Raw genomic sequence first — 25,260 nt, forward strand, 5'->3', positions numbered from 1 at the left:
CATACGAGCACAGCGATTATGAGCACTGATATGATAAAACGGTAATATCATTATAATATTATTTAAAAAAAAAAGTATATGCCGTTAAAAACTCGTAAAGTTACTAAACCGTAAAGAACAGCGTGTGCATATTTTACTTAATGAGGCGACAAACGAAGGGTAACAAGTTCATCCCTGCCCCTTATTTATCCATATTATTATATAATATAATAAATGTTGGGTATTCTGATGATTTGATCGTTTGTGTTCGATTATTATCATTTTTCAGCAGTTTTGATTGACACTATTTAAATTAAAACTCAACCGGCGACCAATCATGATTATATCTCAGTAGGGGTCCTTATAAAAATAAAATAAACAAATTTTAAATATCTATCCTATTATTTCTTAAGTTATTTTATAGTTTCTCTTTGAGCATTCTCTGTTCAGTGTCATTGTTGACAGGTCCTCGGCGATTAACATTTTAGATTATTTATAAAAACGCGTCGCTTTATTGAATTAACTATTCATATTTGGGTATTCATTTTTAATGGTGCTTTATTTTATTTCACACCAATAAATATGTTTTTATCTTTGTCATGTCACAGACTCTCTTGTAAGAGAAATTTATCCAGAAAAATAACTCAATTTGTTATACACTAAAACTAATAAACAACTATGTTGTTTTACATGCGAACCTTGTGGTCACATAGAATTTTGTCTAAAACATTACTTTTTTTCAAGGCTGGGCATTAAAGATTTAAAAGTTAAAGTTAAGTTAAAAAGTTACTTTTGGGTTTTTATTAACTTAATTGTTAACTTACTAAATTTATTTTTTAATTAACGTGAAATCAACGAATTAATTTTTCATTTTAAGAAGTAAGTTAAGTTAATTTATTTTGCTTTTAATTTTATTATATTTCACTATTTGGGTCTATTCCGTTTTCATGTCAAAAAATATTTACCGTGAATATTTTAAAGCTAAAAATTTATATCATTCGAATCTAACTTATATAGAAATACTTTATAAAGTATAAACACTATAATTTAATTTTAGGTTGGAAAAAAATTAAGTACGCTAGCGTTGTATAAAAATTAACTTTTTTTTAACTCAATAAAAAGTTAACAAAAAGTGTGTGTTAAATTTTAATTTAACTGAGTTAACCTATGGTTAAATTAACTTTTAATTTTTAACTTTTTGTTATTGGTGCATATTAACTTGACTTAACTGAGTTAAAAAAAAAAATCATTAACTTGCCCAGCCTTGCTTTTTTCGTCTATTTTTATCATTATTATTATTACAGTTTATATTATTATTTCGAACTCTGTGTACTTTTATTACAACACTTGAAAATGATATTACACTATTACATAAATTTGATTTTCTCTTTATTTTTTATCATTATACCTATGTGATACCTCAATACCTGTGAAAATTGCCAATACCTACCTGCGTACAATAATCTTTCACAAGAAGGTTTCTATAAATTAAAATATAATATATTAAATTTAAAAAAAAAACTATCAATGGAAATAATCGCGCTCCCCAGTAATTCATATCAAATGAGCTATAATCGAATGATTAAATGGTATTGGTTTTATTTGGTATGACACATCTAGACATCTATAAGTGATCATATAGTGATCTATAGTGATACATAATTTGTGTAAACCATGATAGGCAGATTAATGATTTAGTTATAGGGATGAACCCCTTGTTTTGTAACTACAAAATATGTTTAGGCAACATTAAGTTGCGCTGAGCAATGTAGTCAAATTATTGTTTATTAGCCATTGAAATTGTATTCATTTATATAGTTCAGCAATTGGTTTGATTACATAATACTGTGAATACAAAACCATATAATACAGTATAATCCATGTGTAATCCATATCCATATGTAAATAACCGTGTAATTAAATTCTTATTTTTAAATGCTAAATGATATAGTACAATTACTTTTCTTGAGAAAAGCTTATAAAGTTACAACTTATGTATATTATAATCGTAGGCGAGCGCACAAGTGCAGTAGACCGTTCACACGCGTCTGCTTCTGCATAATCTTTTCTTGCATTAAGAAAGGATTTAGGTTGGTCAACTAAAAATATATTTATAACATTACATTACCTTATATCATTAAAATTATCATAAATCATAATATATTACATTATTTTTAACAATATTAATATTTTATTTCAACGTGTATTTATTATTTTACATAATATTTCGATTGAACATATCACAATTATTATTAATGATAACATACGTGAATGTATTTTTATCAAATGATAAATATTTAAATAAATAAAAACTAACATGACTAAAATAGATACGAATACTATTCGTTTCTATTATGCTTGGAGTTTGATTAATTTTCATGTAATTTGTTTTTATATGTACCGTTTCAGAAAAAAAGAATTATATTTTTACTAACCAACACATTCAAAGTTTATTTGTTTTTTCATTGGAAACCTCAGATACGCTACAATAACGTGGTTTTTAAAAGTTTATGTTAAATGTTTCTATTTTCCATCACAATCACTGGAAAATAACAATATGAATAGAGCAGCAATCAAATATATTTATATTTCAAATAAAATTTATATTTTCAGTAGGTATATACGCAATGATAAATTAATTTTTAATTTACCAATGAGGTACTATAGTACCTATAATAATATTTCACGCGATTCGTATTCGTTTACTTAAATAAATACTCTGGTGATATATTTTCAAACCAATTATACGACAAACGCATAATATACTTTTACACTTTGTGACCATTTCTGTTGTAAACTTTTTAATGAACTTTTAAATTAAATTTATTATGAGCACTGTTTTATCGGCTATTATATTCATATAGTTTTAGACTGTGGACTACCTATAGAGAAATCAGTTGCGAATTGAGGATACCATATCTGATTTTGCTATAAAACTGCAAGGTTGAAAGTTAAGCTCTATAACTATATTAAGTTCCTAAAAAAGCAAATTAGTAGGTATTGGAAATGATTAAAAAATATTTTCGCATGGCATTGAATTATTATATTTTACAAACATAATTATTACAATAATAATAATTTATACCTACCTATAAACGTATCTAATTTATGTGATTTTGTAATGTAAATATAATTTGGTGTTATGTTATTAATAATAATTTTTTTATATAAATATAAATAATCATAACGCTTATTGACAAAGAGCACAATTTGCTCAATATTCAACAATAATGAACGATTAACAAATTCATCATTATTATATTTACAAGGAAACAAACCTGATAGAACAGGATAATAAAGGTCAGCCGCGAGCCGAGGTTGACACGCAGAAACATAGTGTTAAACATATTTTGCCTGTCAAAGATCGCTTCGTACTTTTATTTTTTTATTTAAATTTCCGACAAAATTCATATATAAAAATAAACTTATTGTTATAATAGAAAACATAATAATATTACACTTTGTAGGCGATGATTGCTATTTTTTGAATAAATATTTTATATGATTTCAGATCATTTATTTCAATAATAATCATAAATAAATTAGTAACTACCTATACAATTGTTTTGTGGCATGAATGTATACGTAATTATGTTTAAATATTCATTTTTTGATCATTTCGACATTCGAATTCCTCTGATTTCTGACGTTGTACCTACATTTACATTTAATTAAAAAACTATACCTATTGATTGTTTCAACAATTTGTTTTCAATCACAATAATTGCAAATGGCAACAAAAATTTGTTTTATAATTACCTATATATTATTAAACCCCTTGTTCATACATTTGTCTTGAAACTTAAAAGCAAACATCATTAAAATTTTAGGCTGTAACTAATGTTAAGCTTAAATACAAATACGATATGTGTGTATATATATTATTACTCATTACTTTACTAAAGATAATACAGTGATAAAAACCATTAGCATATTATTCTATATAAATGTTTAAATATCGGTACATATAGGTGTCAGGTAATAAAAATACCTTTCATCTTAATATATATCTTATCTCATTTTAATATAATATATTAGTTTGTTAGATGTTATAATATATATAATATTATGGTTAATATACTATAACTCTCAATCAAAATACTTTCATAGTTGACAATAGTAGGATCAAAATTGCGGAAAAATTAATTATATATTAAAATAAGTTTATATTTTCATTAATTAATCTTAAAATATAATATAGATGTAAAATTACTATTTATTATAATTTATTAATTTTACATAATATGTATGTATATTTATTATATTTATTTAATTTAGATGATTATTAACAACAATTTTCACCTTACTATTTAAATATCTACATTCTACACAATACAAAATGTACAAATATTTACTATTTTCTATTTACTATTTTGACACATTTTTATTCACATTTTACTTATTATTTTAATATAGCTGATGTAAGTATATAACATTCAATAATTATTATAGTTGCAATATTTTATAACTTTTAAAATAATCTTTATATCACCAACTGGTTTGACGTTTGGGTTTGAAAGAACAAAATCTATTTGTGAAAATGCCACAAACACATATTTTCATTTTACTTTTATGATATGAAATTCGTTTGTAATTTCTTTTTATTATTTAAATATAGACTATTTTAATGTTTGTATGGTTCTTTTAAGATAATGTAAATATTAAAGGTATTTTATGGATGAAATACCAATGAATTACGATATAGGTACAGTTTTATTAACTTGAAAAATTATTAAATTCTGTTTTCCTAAATTGTATTTTAAATTGTAAAATGTTTATGTAGGTATTAGGTATACACTATTAGGTATGCACTATGCATATATGTATATAATTTAGACAAAATGCATATTCAATATTTAATTAAAATGTATAGGTACAGTTGATTACGTATAGTCATAATTAATATGTTTTGAATGTATGTGATAAATACACGTATTATAATGATATATTTAATAATATGCCTAATTAAACATATTTTTATAATATTATGCGTATTTTGAAATAATTATTTGATAATCATTGATAAATCATTTTATGTTTTTACTATAGTATCTAAACATGTACGATAGGCGTCCTTACGCAATTCAAAAACGAGCGCATGCGCCGAAGGGACACTGGGTGGTTCTGCTTTGGAAAGGACCGCTGAGTGTCTGGGTGTGTTGCTATTCAGTCACGTTGCCGCGATGGTCTCGGCTACCCCTGTGCCGGTCAAAAAGCCAAATCGAGTACGTAATAAAAATGATTAAAAGAAAAATGGAAAAAATTATTTTTAATGTATATGAATTTTCCCTGCAGCATAAAAAAACAAATACTCTTCACTAAACGCATCATATATATTGTTTTCAGATAAAACGTTATTTTAACGTCGACTATCACTTATTGATATGTTGTTCACTGGCGATTGCCGTGTACGCGAATACTCTGAATGCTGGGTTCGTGTACGACGACAAGTAAGACAATATGAATATTATTTTTTTTTTTTGAGAATATATACGACTGTTGATTTCTATATAATCATAAGATACACATTACTATGTGTATAGAATATACGAGTACAACGATGTGTGACAATATTATAAATACCATATTATGGTCCCTTTTATAATTTATTATAATACATCCACAAAAATACTGTAATCCAATACATAAAACAATCAATTTTGTTTTATTAAAAATGTATGAAACAATAAAATAAAATATTTTTTTTTTTTTATATAATACCTTAAATTAGGTACATTACTTTCTACTAAATGTTATGTTAAGTCGATCCACATTTTTTAAATCCAATTGATTATAAATATAAAGGTACGTTTTAAACATCTTTTGTTAAAAATATCATGTAGAAATTAAAAAATGATGAGGATTTCTTATTGATAGGTTGATACTATTTGTATAATTTGTTAAATAAATAAAAGACAAAATACACAGTTATTATTATTATGTGAACTTAAGTTTTACTGAGAAACGATGATGAACAATTGCCTGATATTTTTTTATGTACATCGGTACAATGTACAAACCATCAGTTGATACCAATTTAATTGTATGATAAATTATTAAGTTGAATTATTATTTACTATAGTTAGGTATATACATACAATCAATTTAAGCAGGATAAGTCCCTCTTAATATACCCAACATCACTCGAATATATGGCAGTAAATTTGTTATTAAAAAAAAGTAATAGGTATACCTAGTTGTAATAATATAATGAGATAGCGTCCAAATGTATTTAGCGTTACACAATATACATATATTATTATTTAATAATATATAGGGTTGTTACGAATTTTTGAGCAGCGGTATTATTTTAATACGTACAGATATACAATAAATATTCCTTTGTGCTTGGAGACAATTTCAAGATACCAGCGTCTTTGTCCATTTAAACAATAGAAATATGTGTGGCATTAGTTATAGAATTTATGGTAAGTACCTATACCACCGTGTGGTAACATGGAAATGGGAAAAAAGCAATCGTGTAATTTTCGATTACGTTTTTATTTTTTTTTTTGCGTTGTCTTCCAGTTTAACTCGTTTTGTTTTTACCACTTTTTTATTTAAAAGTTTGGCGCACGTTACAGCATTATAATTTTATTGTAGCCAATGCAAAAATACTAACCGTATAGCGGCAATTGCATTTGTCCTCTCGGCCACATATCGCATACAAATTGCCGCATTACAACGATAAAATCCCATAGACTAAACTAGACGATGATAATACAAAAAGCAAATACGAAAATTATCCTAATTTTGACCCAAAATCTTGTTTAAAATAACAATAAAAAAAGCCTTAAATGGCAATATTCAAATCGAAGTGAAGAAACCACGATATTATGCCTTTGACATATTATATTTTAATAAGATACTATTATAATACTAATGATTTTTATGTATTATGTAGATCAAAAATCAACCAGTAATTACGGTACAATACCAATCTAAGTGTCGTGTTTTTATTTTTCACATCTAAAATAATAATCTTGTTACATTGTAACATACGCACATTCATATTAATATAATAATACAAATTATAATTTTTCTATTTAATACTATAACTGTTGTTCATTTTAAAACGTTAGGTAATTATTATATATGGTAACATTTAAATGTAGTTCACCGAGTTATTCCTTGCATTATTATTATTTAATATTTATAATAATATCCTGTGGGATTTGTACTTTTAAACTAAATAAAATAACCAGTATTAAGATCAGTGTTAACATAAATGCGAACTTTTTGGCCTTAAATAAACTAATAAGTTCCACATATATATCAGTACATTATTATGTATATTATTTATGTACAAAGTGATTCACAAAACATATCAACCCTTTTCTTCTTCAATACCTAATTCAGTTATTCAAAATCTGATTACTAGAATTTTTAAATATACTTATAGACCATGTTTTAAAATTATCGAAATTTTTGTGCTGCTTAGTAAGTGCCTTGTAGAGGTACAAACTTCTTCAAATAACTTCTGTTCTTCAAATAACAACCCCCCTCCCCATCGCGTTGTTCATATTTGAAAAGCAAAAGTATGCATTGCCACAGGATAATCCTTAAGTAGTATAAAAAATATCAAGAATTTAAAAATATGGTCTTTAAGTATAATTATAAATTCATTACTTATTCAAATGCTAAATGTAATAATAGGGGTGAACATGTTTGGTGCCTATATACATACATTTCAAAATTTTACAGAAACGCACTTAATACAAATAAATAATTATGAAACTGGTTACCAAAACTTTCAATTAGGTAGATAATATACGTTCAATAAAATTTTTTTTTTTTTAGTTTTTGTGAAAGGACAAAAAGTTACTTGTTCAGTAAGACGTGTAACGAAATGTTTAAATACATCTATTATTTCTGTATATGAGTAAACTATAATATTATACAGTCTATAATCATCTATAGTGATTCCCTAATAAAAACGAATAAAACAAATCAGATTTTAACAGGCTTAGTTAATTCATTTTAATGACCCTTTTAGGCTTATTATGATTAACACAACATATGAAAACTTTAACTGACTAAATGACCCTGGTGAGTTGTATAATATTGAATATTCTACATGACATATGTATATATATTCAATTCTGAGCATAGCAATGAATGTATTGTATTTACAATGATGTGTTTTTTTGCTGTCATCAACCTTTGGGGTAGTTCAATTACTCTGATTGTCAAAATCAGCATTTTTTTGGAAAGAAAAGTGAATCTAGTTGGTGCATTTGGGAGGTCCATATTTAAAATTCAAAATAGTTTTCAAAAGCACCGGGAAAAACAACATAAAAATTAGGGAAAAACGGAAAATCGGTTTGCGACAATATTGATTTTGGTTATTGGTGTAACTCCAAAACAAATGACCTTATATACATGACATTTTTACTTATATTGGCATTTTCTGGATACGATACAAATTTAAAAATATTTTGATTTGTACTGTTTACGGAAATTTTCAGTTCCAAAATTTTATTAGTATTTCTCCTATGAATGTCAATACAATTTTATTTGTTAGGTAAGAAAACTTGAAAATTGAATACAAAACTCCTAATATATTGTGACAATGACATTTGAAAAATATTAATAATCAATATTCACAATTTGTTTTTATAAGCATTTAAAGTACGAATTTTAACAAAATGCGTAAAATTCACGAAAATGTGCAGATTATTTTGCAATAAGTTAGAAATTTTATTTTTAAATTTATAGTTTGAAAATACAATACAAGGGTCTTCATAAGTTTGTCTACCTTTATCAAAAAAAAAATGTCCATAAGAAAGTCAAATTAAATTTGTATGAGCGATTGAAGTTACATTTGTACAAGATGTACATTTTTATAAGCATTTAAATTTCGAATTTTGACAAAATTTATCAAATTTAAAATTTAAAAATGATTCTGTAGTTAAAAATGTATCAAATCTTCAAATCTTTTATCTAAAGATTAAACATTTAAAATAAGGTTCAACGTAAGTAGGTTATTCTGCAACCAAAAAATATAAACACACAGTTTTATTTTATAGTTATTTTATGTTCAAATTTGGACAAAATTACATATTAAATAACCAAGAACAACGATTTTGTTGTAATTTTATAATATTAATTCAACTTACCGGCTACCGTATTAATAATAAGTAATAATATAAAATATCCACACCGCCAAACTTCACCGCTCGGAATCGTTTTTCGTATGGGTACAATAATATATATCATTGAATTCAAATTTAATACCCTCCATTACAGTGATCCACTTGTAACCTACTGAACAGCAGAGCGAAATTCACTTGTCCACCTTTTTATTTGTTTTTATGCTTTAAATGTCAAATTATAAATAGGTACATGATTATTATAGGTATAATATTATTCAATATGATAATCATTCTTATTATATTTGTGAAAAAATTAAATTGAATTTTAAATAAAACTTTTACATCTTATAACTTAATATTGAGCAGTTTATAAATAGGCAATACTTTACTTTTTCTTTCTTACAACAATTTTGTATAAAAACTTTCCAATCTGAATTTTAGATTCTAAGTGAAACGATGAATGTATTGATTTTACAATGATGTATGTTTTTTATTTTTTTTGTGTCTGCGTCATCACCTTTTAGGACAGTAAAAGTGCTTGGATTTTCTTCAACAGTATCTTTTCTGATAGGAAAGTGAATCTAGTTGTTACTTTGGGGGGTCAAAAGTAAAAATTTTCCAGTAGTTTTCAAAAGCGCCGTGAAAAACAAAAGAAAAATTACGGGAAAACGGGAGTTTTTACGCAAAATCTGTTTTCGAGAAAATCGATTTTGTTTTCGGTGTAACTCTAAAACAAATAACCGTAGATACGTGAAATTTTGACCGAATTTTTATGTCAACATCTTCTATACACCATGCTTTTTTTAAGATATTTCGACTTATTTTGAGCTGTTTAGGAACATTTTCAGTTTCCAATTTTTTTAGTTTTTTATTCTATAAATATCAATAAAATATTATTTGTTGGGGACAAAAGCTTAAAAATTTAATAGAAGGCTCCTAATATATTGTTTCAAAGACAGATGAAAAATATTAAAAATCCATAGTCACAATTTTTTTATAAGCATAGAAAGTTCAAATATTGACAAAATACTTAAAAATAACGACAATTTCCAAATTATTTTGAGTTAGAAATTCATAAAAAATTTTCTTTTTAAATCTAAGATTTGAAAATGTAATGCAAAATTCCTCATAAACTTGTCTACCTTTATCGAAAAAAAAATGTCTATAAGAAACTCAAATTAAATTTTTATGAGCGTTTGAAATTCATATTTTTACAACATTTGATATTCATTCTATTTCTCATGTAACGATTTCCTTATTTTGTTGTAATTAAAATACGAATGACTAAATACTTAAAAATTTCACTGAATGTGAAATTGTTTATATTTTAAAATTTTTTATATTAAATGTTTATATTTTCATTTTCTATACACCATAAAATTTTAAAAAGGTGGGTAAGTGGATGTCGCTCTGCTGTACAGTAGATTACAAGTGGGTCACTGTATAATGGATGGTATTAAATTTGAATTAAATGATAAAATATCATTGTATAAGAAAAACGATTCTGAGTGGAGACGGTATGTCAGTCTAGGTATAAGACAAAATATTATATATGGTATTAAAAAAAATTGATCTATAATAGGTACCTATAATAAATTCCAAATTAATCATATCACAATATCTATTAGGTACTTATAACGCGTTATACACCAAAACAAACCATGATACTATCATAGATATATAATAGTATACTTAAGAAGTTTCAAGTATACCCACGAATTATATTGTACAATCACAACAAAATAACTAAAATAGTTATTCCAGGTTTTTAATATGTAATTTCGTCCAAACTTAAAATGACTATAAATGTGTAAATGTATTTTTTAGATTTTTTGGTAACAGAATTAATTACTTACGTGGAATCTTGTTCTAGATTTTAAATTCTTAGATACAAAAGTTGAACATGTTATACATTTTTAACTACAAAATAATTATTCAAATTAAAGTTTGATAAATTTTGTCAAAATTCGATCTTTAAATGCTTATAAAAAAAAATTGTGCCGATGTATTTTTAATATTTTTCAACTTCTATTGTAACAATATATCAGGAGCCTTGTATTAAATTTTTACACTATTTGGCCCAACAGATAAAACTTAATTGATATTTATACAAAAAAAAAATAAAAAAATTGAAAACTGACCATGTCTGTACACAGCTCAAAAAGAGTCAAATTATTTTTAAAATTTTATCGTATAAAGAAAATGCTAATACAAACATTCAGTGAGATTTTCAAATATCTACAGTCATTCGTTTTTTAATTACAATAAAATAAGAATTTTGTCACATGAGAAATCGAGTGAATATCAAATGTTGTAAAAATATGAATTTCAAACGCTCATAAAAACTTAATTTGACTTTCTTGTAGACATTTTTTTTTGATAAAGGTAGACAATATTATGAGGAATCTTGTATTACATTTTCAAATCTTAGATTTAAAAAGAAAAATTTTTACGAATTCTCAACACAAAATAATTTGCTAATATTCGTGATTTTTACATATTTTGTCAATTTTTGAACTTTAAATGCTAATAAAAAAAAACTGTGACTATGGATTTTTAATATTTTTTAAATGTCATTGTAACAATATAGTAGGAGCCATGTATTAAATTTTCAAGTATTTTTACTCGACAAATAAAGTTGTACTGTTTATTATTCATAGAAAAAAAACTATTAAAATTGGAAACTGAAAATGTCCCTAAACAGTTCAAAACAAATCAAAATATTTTGAAAATTTTGAAAATTTTATCATGTATAGAAAATGAAAATATAAACAACCAGTGAAAATGTCATGTATCTATAAGGTTATTTTTTTTAAAGTTACACCAAAATTAAAAGTCGATTTTCTCGAAAACAGCTTTTGCGTAAAAATTCCCGTTTTTCCTTAATTTTTCTTTTGTTTTTCACGGCGCTTTTGAAAACTATTAGAAATTTCAAATTTTTACCTCCTAAACACACCAACTAGATTCCCTTTCCCATCAAATAAGATACTATTAAAGAAAATCAAAGCATTTTTACTGCCCCAAACCGTGATGACAGACACAAAAATAAAAAAATAAAAAACACACATCATTGTAAAATCAATACATATTCATCGTTCCACTCAGAATCTAAAATAATTTGACTCTTTTTGAGCTGTTAACGGACATTGCCAGTTTTTAATTTTCTTAGTTTTTTTTCTATAAATATTAATAAAATTTTATTTGATGAGTAAAAAAGTGTGAAAATTTAATGCAAGGCTCCTGGTATATTGTTACAATAGCAGTTAAAAAATATTAAAAATACATAAGCACAATTTTTTTTATAAGCATTTAAAGTTCGAATTTCGAAAAAATTTATCAAATTTAAAATTTAATAATTATTTTGTAGTTAAAAATTTATAAAATGTTCAACTTTTATAGCTAAGGATTTAAAATTTAAAACATGGTTCCACGTAAATAGGGTATATATAAACTACTTTGTTCACAATAATATCATCAAATATACTTATAGTAATATACGCTGTCTGACCGTCTCCGCTCAGAATCGTTTTTCGTTTACGACGATATGATATCATTGAATTCAAATTTAACACCATCTATTACAGTGACCCACTTGTAACCTACTGTACAGCAGAGCAACACTCACTTGCCCACCTTTTTTAAATATTTTTTTATTTAGAAAGTATGAATCTTATAATTTAGAAACTTTTCATTAATTCAAACAAATATAAATACCAAAAATAATTGTTAGTTTACCAGTTAACCCGAACAGGCATTCAAGTGATTAATTATAGTATTGTGACAGTTGAATATTAAACTAATACATAATATTGAATTACATATTTATCCGATTAGTCTTGAACCATCTATGACATCTTATCGTTCAAACGTATATTTTAAATTTTAATTTCAAATACATCAACCGGAAAACTAATAAGTCTTCCTAGGTATAACTATAATGTTCTTACTTCTTAGGCATAATATATAACACTAGTTAGTGTTATAGACCTACCTCATTGTTGTTATTTGACGCCAAAGTCGTTGCGAAAAAAAAAACGAAAAACTCCGAACATTGAAAACCAATCGAACGTTAAACCCAAGTTATAATAATTTCGCTTTTGCAACAATAATAAGAAAGTGTGCGCATACGCCTATCAAAAAGAAACGTGTAAAACGTAAAGAAACGGTTTTTCTCCAATGAAAGCAATATTTTATTCTGCAGCTGGGTCCGCCGTTATTAAACGTCGGAGCGATTTAATGACAAATTAATGTACACCACTCTTCCCCCTTCACTAACCTATTGCACAGCTGCCTATGGTGCATTTCTTTTTCTTATGTTTGCCCGTATAGTTAATTGTTTTTTCCTCGTTTGTTTAAAACCCCGCGAGGCGTTGAGAATTAATGGCACGGGGCGCGCAGGGACAAAACAATACGAGACGGCGCGACGGTGACGGTTGTGGGCCCGACGGGGAATATATATGATAGCGGAGGAGCGAAACGGAGAGGAATGGCCGAGGCGAAAAAGAACGGACGGGAAAAATAAAATGAAAAAATGTCGGTATTAATTTTAATGAGCTCTGGGGATTTACTATTAAGCCTAATGAACAAAACAAGGGAAATGTAAAGGATTATCGAGACTCATTTAGACGTATTTTTTAGAAGCCTATACACCCCCTAATAGCGGGTTACCGCCACTACCACCGTCGACTCTGCACGAGTAGGAAATTTCCATCAGTCAACAAGATGAATTCGCGTTCCCGCCGAGTAGACCCCGGGTTGGTTAGGAATAGTAATAATAATAACAATGACAATGACAACTGCGACAACGACGACGACAACAATAACAACAACGCCGCCGCCGCCGCCTTGGAGTACAGATATTATATATTATAATATCGCGTGGAGACTGAGAAAATTGAATTTTTGATAAATCACTTTGGGGAGAGTGTAATAATAATAATAATAATATATATTATGCGATACTTAATTGTACGCGGAAATGAGATTTTCCGTCCTTCACCCAACGTATCATAATATTATCGTCACTATCGTTACCATAGCACAGTTTTCAATTGTTTTTCTTCATCAAGTCCACTGCAGTTGCGGATGGTACCCATGATGACGTCTCTTTCTCTTTCCACGTGATAAAGTGAATAATTCATATAAAACGCTCGTCGTTAAATGCGTCTTGGGGTAATTGGCGTGTATTTTATGTACGCCCTATGTGTCACGAAATACACGCAAAAACCCTCCGGCCGTTTAGCGCCGCCACACTCAATTTCGTTTCTTTGTACTTGCTGTTTGTAATTGCGTTTGGCGCACACCACCGCCCGCACATCAAATAAAATTCCGATGAACTTTTTTGGGACGAAAAAAAAACACTTCATACTTGGGAAAAAAACTTTTATTAGTCCCGTGCAGCGAGTAAATAATATCTAAACGAAACCCAAAGACTGCACCCTCTCCCCGCCACCAACCGACACGTATTTTTCGTCGTCGAACGCGAAAGCGCGTTGTTCGATCTTATCAAAACGTGTGGCGGCTAATCATGGAAATGTAACCCCCGACGTTTTGGTTATTTTCCTCAAAGCGCGTTAATCTAATTTGATATTTCCCGAAAAGTTTGTACCGTTAAAATGTCAACCATTGTTTTCCTTTATACGGTAATTAGCGTCGAAAACTTCCGTTGCCATGTTGGTATAGTGGTTTTTTACTCATTGATGTGTCGTTATAGAAGTTTTCAAACACTACTAAACTAAACACCAAAACATCTCGGCAACGTGATTTTCAACATTTTACTGAAAGTTGCTCTGACAGCTATTTCTCATTAATCTGTGTTTCCATTATAAATGTATTTATTATTTTGACCATCGTTCTATTATGGTGTTAAACTAATTAATTACTTGCTACAGCGTGTCTCTCTTCCATATAAAATCTAGAAACAAAACTGTAAAACCTAGATAAAAATTATTTTAAATATTATACCGCATACTATTATTATAATAGCGATGTGATCATTTATAATGTCTTGGAACGAATCTAAAACAATATGTGTATAAAATACATTAACGTATATTATTAAAATAATCTCATTTGGTGTTCGGATTTCATTGTGTTGAAATACCATTCATTTTTGCTATGACATTTTAATTTTTAATTTTATTTCGTTGCCGTTGTTGTATAAAAGCATTAAATAATTAATTTACATTTGAATTTTATTAAGTTACTTAATAATTAAGTGGATTGTCTCAAACTTTTACGGTGTTTATTTTAATATTAATTCAGTTGACTCTGCGATAAAATAATTGTTTTACTCCACAGCTCCGGTCATAAAGTAAACATTCCTGTTTGTATTTTACGAGTGATCAGTGACTTATAATATTTTAATACAGTTTTTAATATTTTATAAATTTAACATTTTTAATAAAATTGTTAAATATTGTAGAAGTTCTGAAAAGCATAAACTTAATTTCAGTACAAAATGTTATGCTTAATTATAATACAATAACACTCAACATATCTCTTCATTTTTAAAATATTATCACTAAAACAACGTGGAGTCAATAAAATAAATTATGTATGCCAATCAAACTGATTTATTTCCTTAAAATATTCATATTAAGAAGATAAATTCAGAATTATACGTTTTTTATAAAACTTGGTAAAAAGAATATATTTTTAACACCCATAAAAAATGTAATCTTTAGACAATTACAAAATCGATTAATAGTAATATTTAAAACAAAGTATTAATTCAATAGCTTATGCAGATGAAATCAAATTATATCCATAAAAAATTTTTATTTGTTTTTAAATCACCTAACTTTTACTTTTAATTCATTAGCAATTAACAATTGTATTTTTTTTACAATATTATGCTTATTGTAATTTAATTAATCATATCATAATTTAATAATTTAACTTAAGATGCTTAAAACCATAATAGAATATTTATTAATTACCATAATATTTTACTTCTTTAAATTAATATTGAATATTAAATGAGATCGTCCACACAATGTAAACATGTTTCTGATTATGTACTTACGTATTTATTTTTTTCGTCCCATATTTGCAAAACTATATTATCAAAGTGTAGTCCTAGCTGCAATCTATATCAACCCTCGGTTATGGTACGTAGTGATGAAGAAAAGTTACTGTGCATTAAGAAAAACCACGAAAATACGAAACAGACAGTAAATTTGTAGAAAGCATTGTTGCGGGACTGTATTTAAACGCGTTTGGTGAGAAATGATTATTGAAAATTATAATGACCCCAAACAGAGAGGACATCGTGCTAATGACAGAGTCCAAGTGAATGGTGTGGGCAAAGGAATACAAAGTAAATCGCATTGTATCTCGTTATGAATATCATCATTTCTTTATGGTAATGGTATTCCTGTTTGTTATTCAAGACCAGCGGTTTCCGAACCACGTTATTATTATAAGATTTGTTCGTTGCAAGGACAGGGTGAAAGTGGAAAAAAGGAAAAAGGATCGTTAACGAAGGGATTATTTTACTGGGCTCTACTGGCAGTCATTTCTCTTTGAAACTTTATTCCGCCTTTGATGTGAATATAAAAATGTATATAATACTCGTGCATACACTCGCACAGGTACATAATGCTCAGGAAATTATGTCGGTGAGTCGTTGGCCCTCATTCAAAATGTCGTAAAAGCTGCTCTTTTGCGAATTCTTCCTTATAATAAATCTTTTTCTTGTATTTTTATTTTATTATTATTATTACTATTATTATTATATAAAAATTTTTTTATCTATATATAATGTTTCTAATAAAATACTTCTGTACTAAAGATGTTATCTTGTCGGTTCTGAAAACCACGAAAACTCTTTGAAAACTTTCAATAGCAGCCTAACCTTCAATAAAAATTTAAATGTTGTGTTCATGATAAATAAATAATAATAATAACACGAAGACCTAAAAGATTATACGCCAACTTTCGAACGTAATTTATATGCTACTCGTGCATTTGATGACGGTGAGATAACTTACTTTCAAATTATAATTTAAATAAACTTATTGTTGATCAGATTTCTTATCAAAAAAATAACAACTGTTGTTCAAACAGGAAGTATAATAATACCTCTATATTATATTGTAGTATACATTTACGATATTACAAAATACAAACCCATATAATTTAATGATTTTCCATTTATGTTATTCTCTGAAAGTGTTTTAAAATATTGTGTGACTTATGAATCTGAAAGTTGGGCATTGCTGTTATAGGTACCTATATCTTATACGAATTCGATTATGTTCAAAAAGTAAAACTACTGTTTGTAAATAATCCCAGACAAAGATAAGAAGTTATAAGGATTGGAACTAAGGTTCTAATTTCCGAAAATAATTATATTACTTCCTTGTTTGTTAAATGGTTTTTAAAACTAACCGTTTTGTTGATGTTTAAAAAAAACAACCAATAGGTCCATAATCAATTGCATTTTAAACTGTATATTTTATGCTTTAAGTTAAATAATACATTTTTGTTTCTATAAACTATGTATAATATTTACAGTTCTTGTGGTTGTCACAAATTAAATGCAGTATCGTAAAATATATATAAAAAAAAATTGGATAGATATTAAGAATTTCTAATAACCCTTCAAATTTACCAACTAGAAAAAATGTGCTACCAGATAGCACCTTCAAAGTTGAAGTTCGAAGCGTTTTTACTACTCCAAAACGTTGAAAAAAGCACGCCATTTTTTTTCGCACGCAATCCAATACATTTATCGTTCAGCAATCAAAGAGTCTAAAACCAAAAATATATGTGATTTTCTTGGTGATGTATTCAACCATCTAATTTTTTGATTTGTTTGATTTTTAGTCGAGCGATAATAGCGAATGAAGACATAAGACCATCGACCTCGGGCTCGAACCTTTGGTGGAATGACTTTTGGGGCACGCCGATGGGTACGGGAAATTCACATGGATCGTACAGACCGATCACCGTTCTAACGTACAGACTCAATTACAGGTAAACATTTTTTTTTTTTTTATTATTAGTTAACCATGCTTGATTTATCTTGTCTGAGCAATATACGTAGATACCTCAGTTTTCATAAATTCATATAATAACAGCTTATCACATATTAAGTAACGCTTAGGCTAAATACGTAATTTAGGGATTTTGTCAGAGCAGTTGAGTAGAGCAATTGTTTTAAATTTTGAAAGTTTGAATATTTTGAAAATATAATTTTAAGTATTGAAGATCAAAATCAACAATTTGAAATAAAAAGGTACCTATGTTAGTGTTCAGCTGTGCAGGTTTTAATATTGTTATAAATAAATGTGTTACATAATACTAGTCCAATTATTATTAACTCACATGGCAATTTTATGTCATGCACTTGGGCTAAAAATACTGTGATTGTAGAGCATCAATATTGCTCATGACTTTATGTGTGTAAAATATATAAAAACATTCATTAAATGAAAAATTCTACCAACTACACGTACCAGACCAACTCTTGTAGTAAAAAATTCTCAATAAGTTATTTTTAACTTTTAATCCTCACGAGTTATGAACAGTCGGTATTGATTTTATAAACAAACATTATATTATTAAGACTTACGAAAACATTACATAATAATAATATGATAATAATACGAATAGCAGTACCGTCTATTACATTATGGAGTAGTGGGATATAATTAATAATTATAATTTGAAAAATGTTGTCGTTGTCACTATCATAGACGTAGCTAGGACTAGGACTAAAGTTACAGGAACTTGAATCCTAGAAAATCAAAGATCGAAGCCGTGGGCGGGCAAAACCATACCCCATCATGAGTGTCACTAGAATTAAGTAGTAACCCAGGGAGTAGAGTTGGATTAGAGTAAAAAATAAGCCGTAGACTAAAACCATCCCTTCCCCGCCCATTATTCAAAATAAAATGTTAACAATAAAATAATTGTACTGCAGTATAATAGGTACCTAATATTATTAATAAAATTAATATATTATGTTTTATAAATGTATATATATTGTATATTGTATACGTTATAATGTGTGTACCTACATAACATATTAATGCAAATGTTTATAAAATATCGTTATTAATAATAATGTTATTTGATAGTTATACAGTGGAACCTCGATAACTCGAACCTCTATAAGTCGAATTTTCGATAACTCGAAGGAATACCTTGGCCCCTGGCTTCCAATATATGATATGTGTGATAAATTTTCTCGATAATTCGAATTTCGCTAACTCGAATTTCTTGATAAGTCGAAGTAATTTTAGTTGAATTTTAGCTTATTACTCGAATTTATATAATAAAATATAATTCGTACAATTACCTATGTCGATAACTCGAAGGTCAAATAACCAAGTACCTACATATGTATATGGAAGAGTCAGTTATTGAAGACGATGGCGAATTGGCTTTACCTAAAACTACTCTTGCCCAGGCATTAGATAGTTTACAGGTTGTACGTAAGTACATTCAAGAACAACAAGAAATTGGAGACGAGATTTTTTCCGCGCTATTGAAAACTTTACAGATAGGTCAAACATTAAGAAACAATCAAAAATATCTGATTTCTTTAAAAAATAGTTCTTTTTTCTACTTTAGTCTACTTTATTCATTACATATACATACTTTTTTTAAAATTTTTTATACAATATACATACCTACATAGTACATACATTATACATTTATTAGTAAATACATACATAAATAAATAATTAAAAAATTGGAGTCTTTGTGTTTTTAAATAAAAAAAATATTTTCAATAACTCGAATTTTTTTTGCAGATTCAAGTTATCGAGGTTTTCCATAAGTCGAATTTTCGATAACTCGAATTTTTTTTTCGCCCCCAACCGATTCGAGTTATCGAGGTTCCACTGTATTTCTATATACATTTTTATTATAGCCAAATCATGAAATCTGTATTGGGCCTATATTGCACATTGAACCCATTAGAGCTCTTAATTGTTTTACGTATCGATTTGGATTTTAACCAGGAGGGTCTAAAAACTCTAATGGGGGAGGGGCTAACTCTACCCCCCCCCCCCGAACTAGTAACGGCGATGACCGTCATTGCACGATCGTGACCAGTTAAATTGCATCAAATTTTCATTAATCCGTTGAAGTAATTCGTAATGCGTTTCGCAGGTTTTCCGGACTGAAGGCCACGTCATACCACGTGACGAACGTGGCACTACACGGACTGGCCACCGGCCTGGTGCTGTCCGTGGCCCGGACTGTGACGAGCCGGCGCGGCGCACTGCTGTCCGCCGCCCTGTTCGCCGTGCACCCGGTGCACGCGGACGCCGTGGCCTCAGTGGTCGGCCGGGCTGACGTGTTGTCGTGCGTGTTCTTCCTGCTGTCATTCCTGTGCTACGGCCGGCACGTGCGGGCCAGGGACGACCACCAGCACCACGGCCAACAACAGCAAGGACCCGGCGGTCGGCGGCCGCTGCAGCCGTGCTACAGCAAAAACGGTAACGGCCGTCCGGCGGTCGCTTACCTGGTGTTCTGCGTGCTATTCGCGCTCCTCTCCATGCTGTCCAAGGAGAACGGAATATCCGTCATGGCCGTATGCATCGGATACGAACTCATGCTGCGGCTCAGATCCATCAAGAGATGGAACAAGGTGAGTGCGCCAACAATACGTAGTAATCACATAATATTATTATATTATATAATACTGCGACAAGTCTAGAATGATAATACGTGAAAAAAATAATTTAAAAATAAGAATTGATAATCAATCATAGTATCAAGTATTTCAATTATATAATAACACATGATGGGGCGGGAGGGATTAGGTAACAACGTTCTGGTGTAGAGTTGTAGGTGTCGAGTGAACTTCGTCATTAAGTATAAGTCACTGAAATGTATGTATTAAATTTGAATTTAAAGATAAACCATTGTACACATTCGTGGACACCTGAAACCTTAAAAATATTACGAATATTATATATTTTAATAATACGTTTATAGCAGGTAGGCCTATTTAATTTTTTCCGTAAACATTGAATTTATTATTTTATGAATAATTGATTAATTATTATACCTAATGGTGTATATTTATATTTTATATATCATATATTAATATTATTGTTAGACTTTAATCGATATTAGCTCATTTTTTGAGTCAATTCCGCCTTACCGCAAAACGACGTTGTAAAAAAGTTCGTGCTATAAACATTAAACAGTATACCCGGTAACTCACCTGGTAAGAGCCAATTAGTTCACTTGAAAGCCGCACGCGCTTACCAAATATGTTTAGGTTCGTCGAAATGTGAAAACATCCGTTCAGTTTATTATACGTTATATCATGATATTACAATGTATTTGAAGTGGTTATTATCAGCACATACATGTTACACTATACCTACCTACGAGTATCTTTGACACGAATTTATATAATCCGTTCGTATGTTTATTGCCAAGTAGAATAGGAACATATTAGATTTTTGGTGACAAGATAAAAAAAAAAATTGATTCATAATATCTTAGTAAAACATTTAGTAAAAAAATCACACATTGTTTCAATTCTATTTTCAACAGTGTTCTTTCATAAATGCGTCTTTATAAAAAAAGTTGAGAAAGCCCACTCTGCGAGCGTACTAAATTGTCAGTTTTTTAACTTTTATGTATATTTTAAAAAATAAACTACAATTCCATAATTTACTATTTTAAAATAATTTGATAACCAGCTAATATAGTCAGTAAAGTACTACAGTATTAGATAAATATACACCATATATAATGTGTGAAAAATGACTAAAAACTTATATAAATTCAACGTCTTAATTAGTAAATTATTGAAAGGAAGTTTTATTAATTATGTTGTCGGGCTGCATAAAAATATGATTAATTTAATAGTTCAGAATATCTTTATAAATTATACTGCCGTGACCTGTTGTGGCGTGGTGTTTGGCTCGTCACAAACGGCCAGCACCGGCCGATGTCATTATAGTTCCCGGATGGATGACCACTCGGTTTTCGTGACGAATCCTGGCCACACATACACGTGTTCCGAACCAACCTTGTCTCTCCCCCTCCTACAAATGTTAATGTCCATAGTTGTCACTTGCCAGGCTTAAGATGAATAATTAAAAAAAAAAAATTACAATGTTATAAATTCTGACAATGTCTACTGTTCCCGTAACGTATCATCATAATAGTGACCTTATCAAATATTACACTATTCAAGTGTTTCATCACTAATTACGATTGATTAATCGCAATCGCGACCATTCGAAAGTTTGTCACGAACATTGAATAGTAAATAGTTACCATATATAATATCCGAAAAATCATATAATTCTGATAAATATCAGAAATAGGTACGTTAATTATATTAGTTAACGATTTTCACTTGACAAGCACATCATTAATGTACGTGATATTCGACTATGTGTATAGGTCGTTAATTAAAATAACTTATTCTTGACAACAATACAGTTTTCGTGATTGAATTACCGACATTATACAAACATACACCGTAGTTAGGTACTTACCTATACATATAAAATTCGTCAATAGCCTTAATTAATGATGTAGGTAATACTCACAATCAAAATAAAATAAAATATATATAGGTTACATACAATTTTAAAATGAGTCCTACCTGACTGTTAATTGTCATTAATTTAATAATTTCGTTTTTGTATATTATAATATTTATGATACTTTTTCTTAAAAAAAAGTGGGTAATATGTGCAATACATATAATATAGAATAAACGAGTCTTTAATCGACAACATTATAATTGAATAGTTTTAGATTTATATAACTATTTAAGGGAGTATAATAAAATTGGCTATAATGTTGTTAAACTATCAATAGGGGACATCGTTTTTAATTATAAAAATCGTATAAGGCACTTGTTTTCGACGAGGAATAGGTTATTGAACGAATAATAAGATATTGGAATATCAATTATGCTGTTTCATTTATTAATTTTTAAAACATATGTATTACTGTATTACTCTTAAACAAGCACGAATCATTTATAAAATATAATAGCTATTGAGAATTTTGGAGAATATTATTTCTAAATATATGGTAATTTTAAATGTCAGGAATTTTTCATTTATGATACAATGTTTTATTGTTTTATCTTACATAATACATATTATATATATATATATATATATATGTGTGTGATATTGTTATTCTGTTTCAAAATGGAATAAAACAATTGTAGTTCAATTAAAATTAAAACCAGACATTTTGGTCGATTCACTCGATTCAACGCCACCCAGCGTTGTTCATTAGTGTTTCATTGTTTCCGCTACTTACAATATAAGATTATTGACAACATTATGACATCAATGATATAATTGTATGATAAAGTAATATTTGATTTCGTCTTTATCGGCTAAAACATAATAATATAGACGGCATAGTGTGCAGGTTTATTTCACAATATTATTGGTTCCAAAACGTCTGAATTGATTTTCGGATAAAATGAATAATTATTTTAATAATTTGTAAGTTGAAAACAATTTGTCAAAACGATTTTGACGTTGTGCAAATAAATATATTACGATTTCGGTTTTATCATCACATATTTTATGTTCCGTTCAAAAAGTAATATAACTGGTAAGGAACGCCTTAATTGTCCGCGTAACTTTTTCTCCCGATTATTGTATTTGCGTCCGTGCGATTCGATATGATTTCGTAACTCATGTTACGTGCAAGTTAGAGGCTAGCCTGATGAATATGCTCTGACGTTGACAGGAAGTTGTAGATTTTCGGTGATATGTGTTCTGATTAAAATATGTAGTAGCCATTTAATAATAATAATAATAAAAAAAAGTAAGTAAGTGGATGTCACTCTGCTAATGTCCACTCTGTACAGTAGGTTACAAGTGGGTCATTGTATAATGGGTTTTATTAGACTTGAATTCAATGATAAAATATCATCGTATAAGAAAAACGATTCTGAGCGGAGACGGTTTGTCAGCCTGGATATTTTATATTGTTATTATTTATTTTATCATGTAAGTTGAATTAATAATTATTATTATAATATTATAATTTTTTATTCGTTTCTATGGTGATAAACAAAGCGTTAGAAATTAAAATCCTATTTTTAGCGTTTTTTTGTAATTTTTCGGTGGTTTTTCCCGTGGAATTAAATAACTATTAAGAAAATCGGAAAATTACCTTCTAATATTAAAGTACCATCTTGATCCAATTTTCTAAAATATAAGGTACTATATTATGTTGAAATCGAAGCACTCCTTCTGGTAGAAATGTTGTATAGAGGATATAAAAATAAAAAAATAAAAATAAACACCATTGTAAAACCAATAGCTTCCTCGCTCCGCTCAGAATCTAAAATATTAAAATATAGATAATAAATATTAATAATTCCACAAATAAATTATATAATACTAGCTGAACCCGTGCACTTCGTTGCCCATTAAGTGTACCAACTCTATGTGACTCAAGCTTTGTTCAACTCGGGCCTGTGTATTATGAGCACGTCTCAATTCATTTGCTTCTGCCCGTTCCTCTTGCGTTTGATCATAACGGAAATTATCAAATGTCCAATGTTTGTTCTTCTAATAGGAGGCATGATTCAAGCATAAAAATTCTCTCCAAAAAACAATAGTCGTTTTTGATTGAAAAAATTCATAAATAACATAAAACGATAATGTTCCAAAATAAAATGAATAATGTGCCAACTATTATATTTGTTTACTCTAAAGTTCTAAGTGTCTATAATCAAAAATGTACATCAACCAGAATATAAAGATTTATTTTTTTTTCGATTTTTATCGATATTTAAAATCGATTTCAAGCCCTGCTATTATCGATATTTATATTATTATTATTTATATTATATAATATTTTTATTTTTATCTGCTAGAGGGCGCCACTGGCGTAACTCAGTTTTTGTCTCTAAATAATCTGGACACAGAAGTTAGGTCCATAATTTATGCTATAAACCCGCTCCCCGACACTCTCTATCATTTAAAAAAAAAATCAAATTAATCGGCACAGCCGTTCTCAACTGATGCAATGTTATACATGTTTGTCTCCATTTATATATATATAGATAAACTCTGCAGGTATAGTATCGGTGCGGCTTGTACCCATGTAGGTACATAATAGGTAGGAGGTACATAATAATATAGAGTATATAATATTATATAGATGTGACGAATTCTCGCTATACCGGAATAATGTGCGCCTAGACAAACGTTAC

General features: G+C 28.3%; 1 protein-coding gene across 1 annotated transcript in view; it reads left to right on the forward strand.

Annotated features, from left to right (window-relative positions):
* Window positions 1–5,100: 5,100 nt before the first annotated feature.
* The window catches only part of LOC100168170 (protein O-mannosyl-transferase TMTC2), a 96,771-nt gene continuing 76,611 nt past the window's right edge, over window positions 5,101–25,260 (forward strand). The window contains exons 1-4 of the mRNA XM_001944301.5: window positions 5,101–5,204; window positions 5,326–5,429; window positions 17,907–18,056; window positions 20,202–20,682. Coding sequence (XP_001944336.1) covers window positions 5,163–5,204; window positions 5,326–5,429; window positions 17,907–18,056; window positions 20,202–20,682 — 777 coding nt within the window. The 5' untranslated portion in view covers window positions 5,101–5,162. The remainder of the gene's footprint in view (window positions 5,205–5,325; window positions 5,430–17,906; window positions 18,057–20,201; window positions 20,683–25,260) is intronic.

Source organism: Acyrthosiphon pisum, chromosome A3, assembly GCF_005508785.2.
Source record: "Acyrthosiphon pisum isolate AL4f chromosome A3, pea_aphid_22Mar2018_4r6ur, whole genome shotgun sequence".
NCBI classification, from domain to species: Eukaryota; Metazoa; Arthropoda; class Insecta; order Hemiptera; family Aphididae; genus Acyrthosiphon; species Acyrthosiphon pisum.